This window comes from Cebus imitator, unplaced genomic scaffold, assembly GCF_001604975.1.
Source record: "Cebus imitator isolate Cc_AM_T3 unplaced genomic scaffold, Cebus_imitator-1.0 Scaffold92, whole genome shotgun sequence".
NCBI lineage: Eukaryota > Metazoa > Chordata > Mammalia > Primates > Cebidae > Cebus > Cebus imitator.
In genome coordinates, this window is record NW_016107407.1 from 8768803 (window position 1) to 8780397 (window position 11595).

An 11595-nucleotide genomic window follows, 5' to 3' on the forward strand; every position below is an offset into this window, starting at 1 on the left:
ACAATCAAGTAACCGTCCCAGATTAAAGGAGACTAGAGAAACGGGACAATTAGACCAACACATCATACATAATGAAAATCCCCCATCTTGAGTTTGCCTTGGCTATCAAGGATATTCTGGAGACAACTGGCAAAATCTGCATAAGGTCTATAGATTAGATATTAATATTGAGCCAATGTTAATATCCTGATTTTGAATATTATACTACAGTTATGTAAGCTAATTCCTTGCATTTAGGAAATAAACATTATTTAGAAATAAAGAGGCATCATGTCTGCAACCTACAAACAATTCAGAAAAAAAAATCTGTATTATGTAACTGTATTCATATTTATCTAAAAAGAGGAGGAGAAGGGGGAGAAAGGATAAAGTAAATGTAGTAAAATGTTAATATTTGGGGAATAATATCCAAAAATTCTTTGTACTACCGCTCATAATTTTTCTATAAGTCTGAAATTGTCAAAATAGAACTATTTTTCATAATGATATGAACTATAACCCATTGAATAAACCATGAATCCATATTGATACAAGTAAATGAATAAATTGAGGGTTTGATGAGGAACAGAGATGTACATAGTCTCAAATTACCTCCCCATAAAATACTAATTATCCACAATGTGAAAAAATAACATTACAGAGGAGAAATTCAGCAGATACCACTGTTAGTGATCAATGCTAACACCGCCAGTAACAGGGCAAATCAAAACTGTATGGTCACAGGTAACATGCAATGAGATCACTGGGTCACTTCTGTGATACTCCTGCCAAAAAATCATACAACCTAAATCTAATCACCATGAAACCCAACTGAGGGACATTCTACATTACTGGACTTTACTCTTCAAAATATTCAAGCTCACGAATGTCAAGAAAAGACTGAGGAACTGTTCCAGACTGAAAGAATCTAAGAGACACAACAACTAAATACAAGCCATGGATTGGAATGGGATCCTTTTGCTATAAAGGACATTATAGAGAAGTAACAAAACTAGAATGTATTAATGTTGACTTTCCGAATGCAAGATTTGCACTGTAGTATGTAGACAGTCCTGACTTGTAAGAAAACCCACTAAAGAAATCAGGGATGATGGCATAGTCAGCAATTTACTCTCAAATAGTTCTAGCGGAAAAGTCTTTGTACTAAAACTTGAAAATTATCTCAAAATTGAAGGCTATTTCCAAAAGGTTAATAAAAAATAGAAAAGGTGAATTAGGCAAATCTCATTTCTCCCTGAGAAAAGATCTACATAAATCAGTGTTTAAAATTAAAATTATGTAAATCTGATGCGATGGCACTGTAACAACTGTAATACATCCACACATGAACAATGACCACAGTTCTTGCACAACAAAATGACGTCTAAGTCCAATTCTACCACTACAGTGATAAAAATTATAAAATAGAAAGAAGTCATCAATTAACTGCACACTATAAAGTATTAATGACAACTTCGTGACTTTGCTCTTTAAACAGCTGACATTTGGGCAGTTTGTGTATGTAAAACTCAATATTCCTGGTTTTCACTGGCAAAGTCCACTTAAAGAAGCCAAGTAACATTGTTTAAAATACTATATAAATTTTGATCAGACACACATAATATAAAAATATTTCCCTTTAATAAAGATTTTCATATGTCATATATTAATATCTAATGAGAAACTATTAAAATGTCACGTAAACAACCCAGTAACAAAATTTTATCCTTCAGATCATATAATTTTTCTTTAAAACCTGTACATACTCTCTTGATGCTTTCCAAACTAGATCTTGATTTAGAATTGAGTCAGCAGTAGATCCTAGAGGAGAAGCCGCTGATCCAGATTCCAATTCAGCAGCAGCTAGAATGAAAAATAAGGAATTATACTCATTACCTAAAAGACTGCACAGTTAACTAAGTGGAAGTCAGTAAAAGAGTTGAGAATTTTGTCAGTGTCAATAAAGAAAAATCTGTATATACAACTAATATATATATAAGATTACTATTAATTTGCCCATGGTTGCACATTGAATTAATTATCCTTGTGGTTAATTATCAGAGCTTCTGGCTTTCTCACTCTTCATTCATTTATTCAACAACCATGTGCAAAGTAAGCACTGGAATTACAAGATGAAGATGATGCGGTCCACCTCTAACAAACATATGCTATAATCTGAAGAAACAAACATACAATTTCCATACAGAGTCACACACCACAACAGGCATAAGACAGGGCACTAACACAAAGAAGGGACACCTATCCCAGTTCTGAGTCAATACTGTGGGCTTTTTGATGGAGATAATATGTAGACTGATACCTGAAGGACAAGGAAAACATGGGCCAGATAGAAGGAAGAAGCAAATGCCCAGAGCTGGACCGAAGGAAGATTGCTGTGGAATTCCATGTGGTCTAGGGTGGCTGGACACCAGAGTAAAGGGGCCCAGAGAATAGCAAGGGGTAAGAAATAAGGTTGAATAAGGTGACAGGGACCACATTGGTATGAGTGTTTTCAATCCATGCTAAGAAATCTGGAACTTCTCCTGAGGGCAAATGGAAACCAATGACAAAGTAAATGGCTGAAGATTTAAAATGTTGCCTGTCAAGTGACTGCTAATGAACTGTAATTCCAGACTAAGTATTACTTGATGAGTCTGGGGTCTTTAGGCCTTAAATCACCACCATAATCCTGAGAAGTTGATGATGCCTCTGTTTTCTGAAAATAATTTCCACATGCTGGTTGACAGTTCTATGGGGATGGCAAAAGTGAAAGTGTAGAGCCAAAAAAAAAAAAAAAAAAAAAAAAAAAAAAAAGATGCAAAGACTTCCTGAGATGTTTTTAAAGCTATGGAACATGATGAATTCATGAGACATAATAAGTATACTCTTCACTATGAATGTTTATGTTTCCACATCTTTCTTTAGATGTGTGTAAGAAAGAATATTTAAGGTAGTATCTATTAGCCAAACAATGGAAAGGGAAGCCACTCACGTAAAGTTTACTTCAGAAATTAATCTAAATTTAATTCATGAATTTTGTTAACATACCTTCTTCAAGTTCTCTAGTTATATTTTTTTCCAACTCCTGCTGCATCTGAAATAAATGTTATTTATGTTTAAGTTAGACAAGAGCCATTATCATGGGAATGATATATAACTTACAAAATGTGGCCTGTAATATTCTTAAAAGACTACACTTGATTGCTCAAATATCAAAATAATCACATAAATAAAATTCCTACTTGTTTTAAGTTTAGATTTTAAAAACGTGTAATGTTGTTTAATCTGATAAGAAGTACAATTAATATTGGTCTATTGCATATACATCATTTCAGAAAGGTGATGTTTTCTCTTAGTAGTATACAAAGGTAATGTAACTGAAGTCATAGTTTGCAATGAATGCATTCTTAGTAAATGAATGTAATTCTTAGCAAAACTCTGACCTTTATGAAGCCTAATTAGTTTTTTCCCTTCAACGGATTTTTCCTTAAAATAAACTTTCCAGCCAGGCACAGTGGCTCATGCCTATAATCCTAGCACTTTGGGAGACCAAGGCAGGCAAATTGAGGTCAGGAGTTCAATACCAAGCTGGGCAACACAGTGAAACCCCCGTCTCTACTAAAATACAAAAAAAATTAGCCAGGTGCGGCGGCATGCACTTGTAATCCCAGCTACTCGGGAGGCTAAGGCAGGAGAATTGCTTGAACCCAGGAGGTGGAGGTTGCAGTGAGCTGAGATCGCACCACTGTACTGCAGCCTGAGCAACAGAGCGAGACTCCATCTCCAAAATAACAAGCAAAAAAATTTTCCATTCTCTACTTTTAGAAAATTAAAATTTTAAGTATGTTCTATGCTGTTTTTTGGTACAGAATCATCAACATATACAGAAAGAAAGTGATACTGTTCTATGTCATGTGAAAATTCTACTGATAAAAAAGCATGTAAAAATAAATATGCTACCTATATATTATGAATAACATTTCTTCATGTAAACACAAAGATTTCAGAAGCTATGCTCAAAAAACGATAAATATAAGTTACAGCTAGTTTTCAAGCTTAGTTTCTTTGACTCACAACTTTGAATTATAAACAAAAAATACATAGTTCTTTAATTATAATTTTGATTTCAGACATTAGTACCAATTTTTTAAACATGACTAATTATATTTATACACTTAATTACGAAATGTGTGGGAATATTTCTGACTATATTGCAAGTGTCCCGTTTAGAGCGTTCTTATTTAAATCTTTTTTATAATAGGTATTCTCTCACTAAATACCCAGAACATGGTCGGAAATAGTAGACTATATAGTGAGCATAATAGGTACTTTGTGGTGACGATAATATGATATCCAATGCCTTAAAAAATGTTAGGCATAAAGATAAAAATTTTTGACTAACAGGTTTCCCAATATTTTGTAAGACTGTTTTCCATATAATTACATTATAGACAGGCCTTATAAAATGAATAATGTGACAACAGCATTAGTAGGTCCTATAAAAGTAATAACTCAATACCAAATAAAGGGAGAAGACTTTATTGAACTAATCTTATATTGCTATTCAGTAATAAACACAACGTAAAATATACATTTTTATATGACTTGGATTAAGGAACTACTAACGTAATGTAGTTCTTCTCCTAAATATTTACTTCCCATGTGTAGTAAATTGTATTATTTCTTTATACTGTATTTACACTTTCGTAACATGTACATTTTGCTTAGATAAAAATGAAATACTCTTAACAAATTGCTTACCTTATGCTGAAGAAAACACTTTAGAAAGAGAATACTTCTTGCATAACAAATTTTAGTAGAGGTTATTTTTTTCCCCCCAACACTTAAAGGGTACCTGAAAGAAGTTGTTGCCTCTATTCCAGCCCTGGAGTGGCCTCCCACTACATAAATTCTCTTCCAGCCTTCATTGACCCTTGAAAATATATATATATATATATACACATATATATATATATATATATATACACATACATATATATATATATTTTAGATGGAGTCTCACTTTGTTGCCCAGGCTGGAGTGCAGTGGTGCAGTCTCAGCTCACTGCAACCTCCACCTTCTGGGTTCAAGCAATTCTCCGGCCTCAGCTTCCCGAGTAGCTGGGACTAGGGCATGTGCCACCACACCCGGATAAATTTTGTATTTTTTAGTAGAGGCAGGGTTTCACCACATTGGACAGGCTGGTCTTGAACTTCTAACCTCATGATCCGCCTGCCTCAGCCTCCCAAAGTGCTGGGATTACAGGTGTGAGCCACTGCGCCTGGCCAACCCTTGAATATTTTACCACATAAATGACAGTTGAGGGCAACTACCTTTGAGAAAAGGACACCAGGCCAGACATGAAGGCTCAAAGGGAAAAGGGGAAGACCCAAAACCCAGGAGGGAGTTGCTCCGGGAGGAACACCCGAAAACTGGCAAATATGTCTCTTTTATTTTATTCCTACTTTTCCATTAAATCACACATTTTCCTCATATTTCCCTTAATACAAATTTAGAATTATTGTCTCCAGTTAAATAATTTAACACAGTGCCTGATGCAGCCTATGGAAGGGAAAAGGAGAGAAAAATGTCTTGGTGGCATTAATAATTGTCCTATTGAGATAGACATGGTCCCATCAATGGTTTTTGAAATGTATAAAGCAATAGCTAAGGAGAAACTGAACACTGCTAGAGGAAATAAAAAAGCTTAATAAATTAGTAATCTCTTATGCTAATAATGCAGAATACAAAATCAAGAGCTACTAGGAGTAAAATAAATAAACTATGTTTTATAAAATGCCGCTCCTTTCTCTGTGGCCTTTCTGTTTATTTCCAGGTGGGAACTATGTTTCAGATGGTGGGGGAAGCCTGAAGTCCAACATTACCCTGTCTCAAAAAAACAAAAATAAAACAAAAAAAGAATTATATGAGAAATCTGAAACCCAAAGGGAAAAAGACAACATAACTAACCTTGGTCAAGTATTTCTCCATGCTATTATTTGAAGTCCGTGGATTTGAGGTAGAGATCACTAAGTTTTCTCTTGGAATAAGTTTTCTGTTCACATCTAAACTATTATTAAGATTTCCAACACAAGGAGACTCCAGGACTGGCCTGGTAGTGAGAGTGGTGAATAAAGATCTGGTCTGCTGTTTTTCCACAAGAAGTTTGGTGTTGACCTCTGCTAGCCTCTCATTAGTTCTGTGAAGATTGCAGAAGACACATGCTTAGTATTTAACTTTTCCCTAAATGATTCCTAAGAGACTTGCATTTTTTAAAAAGTTATAAGAGTAAATGAAATTTCCCACTAAACAGTATTATAACACTGAAAATGTGTCAGAGCATGCCTACTATAAGCAACTGCAATTTTTAGATTGTTCTAAAGAAGCACATATGTTTCTAGGGTAGTTTCCAACAAACAAGTAATTCAAGCAAAGTAGGGAAAGGAGGAAATGGCTATCAATGATGTACGGCTTCACAGATAACACCTGCTGCCTTCTGGAACAGCTCCACTGCTAAGATTCCTGAGGATGCCATTAGAAATACTTGTCTTTAAAGGGCAAATACGTGAGATGATGAATATGTTAATTTGCTTGACTATAATAACCATTTCACTATGTACAAATATATCAAAAATATCATGTACTCCTTAAGTACATACAATGAACAAAACTAAGAACAACAACAAAAAAAACAGCTAAAACTACTTGTATTTAGTAAACCAGTTTAGAGATTAAAAAAAAAAAATTCCTCAAGACATGTTCAAGCATTTGCTTTCACCACCCTTTCCCTTTTACATTTATTTCACTCATCTGGAAAAACATTAGGCATCTGGCACCAAGAAATAATTCAGAGCAACAAATACTAGGGAAAAAGGAGACGGCTGAGTTGGTGATCAAAAAGAACTAAAGAGCCTCAAAGGTAGTTAGCTCCTAACATTGTTCCCAAGGCATCAGAGCCAGGGACTGCCCTCTGTTTTCCACACACTCCCTAAAGCTGACCAAGTTGTTATTTTTAACCACTTTATGAATTATACTTCCCTTCATCCCTATGTTAATCATTCCCTATTTCACTAGCATGCCTTCATGTAGTAGAAAAAATATACAGGCTAGTTTGTTTACGGAGCCCTCTAGTGATAACACCAGAGATCAAGGAAAGTTAATTTATGGAGTGCTAGAATGTGCGTAGTAGTAGTAATACTTGACCTTTCTGGTTTAAGTTGTAATTTTCAAAAAAAAAAAGCTCAACTCATTAATAATTCTATTTATGGTAATGCTTACAAACAGTTTGATGACAATATCAATGTCTAACAAAGTTTCAAAAACACAAAGCATAAAGACAGATCTAGTTAACTACATGAGAATACGAATGGAAAAGCCATATAAAATTTAAAAAACGGGAAAAACAAACTGTCCTGGACCTATATTTTAAAGGTAAGTTAATTTACTAACATCACTTTCCAAAATTATATTACCTAGTTAGCTTTCATTTACCATTAATCTCATGAACCTGTCTCACTAAGAATTATGCTTTCAAGGCAAATTAGTGAGCTTAATTTATTTCCTATGATTCTATATTTTGACTTACTTGTTTAGTTTATTTGACAAGGATTTTCTAACTTTTAATTCTTCTAGATACAGTTGTTTATATTTTTCCAGTTCGGTTTTATTAAAATCTTCTTGAGAAGTTTTCATTTTGGAGAGTTCAGATTCCAGATCTTTAATTCTGAGTTCCATTTGACTTTTCATTGAAGCAAAATTATTCTCTCTTAACTGTTCCAAGTTTTCTTGAGATGCTGCTTGTGCCTAATAAAAATTAAAAGCATATGTTTTAAAAATATATAACCTGAGTAAGACCAAGGCCACCTCCTCGGTATCTAAGGGCTGCTTTGTTTTTAAGCCAAACTACAAAAACAGATCTCTGTGTCAATACGCATTGGTCAAAGAGATAAGAGGACAGACACTCCAGGACTCTAACTGAAAAGGGAACCCAAATACACCTTCTAAAGAAATGAAAGTGAGTTTCTACTAGAGAAGCATTTTGATCCTTGATGAAGTAATCAAAACAATAAAGGCTGACTGGCAATCCAGATGTCTAATGATGGGGGAAATAAAATGATAACTGGTAACAGGAAAACCTAAGAAAACGAGTACAAATTTGTATATATTTTCTAATGAAAATTGTATAAAAATTATTTTTGTGTTAAAATACAATATTTGTGGGAAGACTTGAATATGCTTACAATTTTTGATGTGATAAAATTAAAGCAATCATCTGTATGGAACATATAGGACCTTAGGGCTTAGTAACTACATGTGTGTTAAGTAGAATATTGCATGTTCTAACTTAGGGATAAATGCTGTGCACATCAATATATATGTTGAGAAAAAAAGGCCAAGGTCTTGGATCTCTTACAGTAATTCTACCTGCTAGAGCACAAGGTTATGGAATCACCTGGAGTACAAGTAAAGGAATTTGGAATGTGATCCTGAGCCTTCCTGACTAGCTCTATGGCTTGGGCCCTGCTGTTTAACCTTTCCCTAGTTCTTCTCTTCATCTGTAAAATGAGAAATTATACTGGCTTATCACTAAGATTTCTCCCTATTCTCATTCCATGTCTCTAAGAGCTAACATGTAGGCTCATGCCTGTAATTTTAGCACTTTGGGATCACTTGAAGCCAAGAATTCAAGACCAGCCTGGGCAACAAAGCAAGACTCTGTTTCTACTAAAAATAAGAATTAAAAAGTCAGCTAGGCATTATGACATGCTTCTGTAGTCCCAGCTATCCAGGAGGCTGAGTAATAAACATTTGTACTCATGAACTCTGATAATATAAAGAATAATGATATTAATTAAAAATTTCAAAAAGTGAACAGCATAATTTAAGAACAATGGAAGAGTATGGTATAATTTCTAAATCACAATTTTTTCTTTTCCTGATGGTTTTGCTTTATGCCAACTGGTCTTAACAGCCAAATAATTCTCTAGTGAGAATCATTATCCTGAATGATTGATTTAGTTATAATAATGATGGGAACTGAAATATCTAAAGGGAGAAACAGATGCCATTTTCTCCTTCTAGAAATCTATAGAACAAATTGCTATAAGGGATGTAGAAGAAACACATACAGTGTATATGTCCAAAATACAATTTGCAGTGAATGAATGAAAGCACACTACATATAAACTAACCTGTAAAAAGAGATTGACTTCTTTTAATTTTTCTACTATTTCCTGTCTTGCTCTTTCTTCAATCTCCTGTTTATACTGTTTGACTTGACCACATTCTACCATATTCCTTTCTAAATGACTTCTGAGGTTGACCACTTCTTGTTCCAACTTCTCTTTATTCTTCTGTAGTTTTTCACACTTCTTCTGTATTGTTTTCATAGATAACAACTCCTGTTGAAGAACTTGATTCTTTGTATCCAGATGCAGACATTTTGAACCTGCAGTCTCCAGTTCTGCTGTAAGATCACCAATCTGAATGAAGATAAGAATATAGTGTGATAATGAAGGAAGTAGCCTGAGAACAGCATAACATAAAGCCAAGAACAAATTCTGAAATAAATTCAGTTGCCACAAAATGTCATTTGAACTATAAAATATTCTACCAATGTGGACCCTTAAATTACTCAGAAAATAAAAAACAAAATTAAAGCCACCAGGAGTTACAAAAATATATTCCTTATTTTCATCATCTTTGCTACACTTGATCTTCAACTTACATTCTTCTATGATTGTTTCATGTCTTTCTTCCTTACATGGCTCTAAGATGTAGTAGAAAGTCTCTTACTGCTTCCCCCATAAAAATGCCCTAGAATTTCCAAAAAAGTTCTGGGGACATCCTATTATCTAGGCATCGTAAAAAAAATGGCTCCCAGAATAAGACTTTTAAAATACGACTCTAATTAATAAATCTTGTAATACAGATTCTAATGCCATAAGCCTTTTTCTAAGCTGCAACTTTTTATGCTAATTTGAGTTGCATTCTAAGGGGTAATAATTCTTGGGGTTAAGGCCACAGAATAAAGAACCTTGAAATAAATTCACGTACTTACAGCCAATTGATTTTAAATAAAGGTGCTAAGAACATACGTTGGGGAGCGGACATCTTCTTTAATAAATAGTGCTAGTAAATTGGATATCCATATACAGAAGAATGAAACTAGACCCCTAACATCATATACTAAGGTCAACACAAAATTCATTAAAGATGTAAAAAACTAAGACCTTGAAGTTGTAAATCTACTAGAAGAGAGGGAAAATGCTTCAGGACATTAGTCTAGGCAAAGATTTTATGGGTATTTTCAAACGCATAGGCAAGAAAACAAAAATAGACAAATGGGACAACATTAAACTGAAAAGCTGCACAGCAACAGAAATAATTAACAGAGTGAAGAGACAATCTGTAGAATGGGAGAAACTATTTGCAAACTATTCATCTGACAAGGGACTAATATCCAGAATATACAAGGAACTCAACCCAACAGCAAAAAGAATAAATAATCCAATTCAAAAGTAGGCAAAAATCCGAAACAGACATTTCTCATAAGACATACCAATGGCCAAAAGTATATGGAAAAAATGTTCAACATCACTAATCATCATAGAAATGCAAATCAAAACCAGCAAGTGATACTATCTTCTAGTTAGAATGGCTACTATCAAAAGACAAAAAATAACAAATGCCAGCAAGGGTGCAGAGAACAGGGAACTCTTAGATATTGTTGGTGGGGATGTAAAGTAGTACAGCCATGATTTTAAAATATGTGAAGTTTTTCAAAAAGCTAAAAATATTACTGCCATATGATATAGCTATTCCACTACAGGGTATTTATCCAGGAGAAAGGAAATCAGCATATCAAAGGGATAGCTGCATTTCCATGTTTATTGCAGTACTATTCACAATAGCTAAGATATGGAATCAACCTAAATGTCCATCAATAGACAATGGATAAGAAAATGTGGTGTACAGAGATACATAAAGATGAAAACAACAGACACTGAGGACTCCAAAAGGAGGGAGGGAGAGAGGGGGGCCAGGGCTGAAGAACTTCTTATTGGGTCTATGTTCAGAATCTGGGTGACAGGATCAACAGAAGTCCAAACCTTGGCATCATGCAGTATACCCTTGTAACAAACCTGCACATCTACCCTTTGAATGTAAAATGAAAATGGAAATTGTTTTAAAAAAAAAAAAAAAAGGAAGGGAGGGAGGTTGTGGGGGCCAGGTACAGTGGCTCACTCCTGTAACTCCAGCACTTTGGAAGCCAAGGTGGGCGGATCACCTGAGGTCAGGAGTTCGAGACCAGCCTGGACAAAATGGTGAAATCCCACCTCTACTAAAAATACAAAAATTAGTCAGGCATAGTGGCCCACACCTGTAGTCCCACCTTCTTGGGTGGCTGAGGCAGAGGTTACAGTGAGCTGAGACTGCACCACTGCACTCCAGCATGGGTGACAACAGCAAAACTCTGTCTCAGAAAAAAAAAAAAATTGGCCGGGCGCGGTGGCTCAAGCCTGTAATCCCAGCACTTTGGGAGGCCGAGGCCGGTGGATCACGAGGTCAAGAGATCGAGACCATCCTGGTCAACATGGTGAAACCCCGTCTCT

General features: G+C 34.9%; 1 protein-coding gene across 3 annotated transcripts in view; it reads right to left on the bottom strand.

Annotated features, from left to right (window-relative positions):
* Window positions 1-286: 286 nt before the first annotated feature.
* ANKRD26 (ankyrin repeat domain 26) overlaps window positions 287-11595 on the bottom strand; it is a 93989-nt gene continuing 82680 nt past the window's right edge. For all 3 annotated transcript variants that reach the window (XM_017535476.2, XM_017535475.2, XM_017535474.2), the window contains 5 exons: window positions 9172-9462; window positions 7566-7783; window positions 5951-6179; window positions 3028-3073; window positions 287-1842 (listed from right to left, as the gene is read on the bottom strand). In XM_017535476.2, coding sequence (XP_017390965.1) covers window positions 1709-1842; window positions 3028-3073; window positions 5951-6179; window positions 7566-7783; window positions 9172-9462 — 918 coding nt within the window. In that variant the 3' untranslated portion in view covers window positions 287-1708. The remainder of the gene's footprint in view (window positions 1843-3027; window positions 3074-5950; window positions 6180-7565; window positions 7784-9171; window positions 9463-11595) is intronic.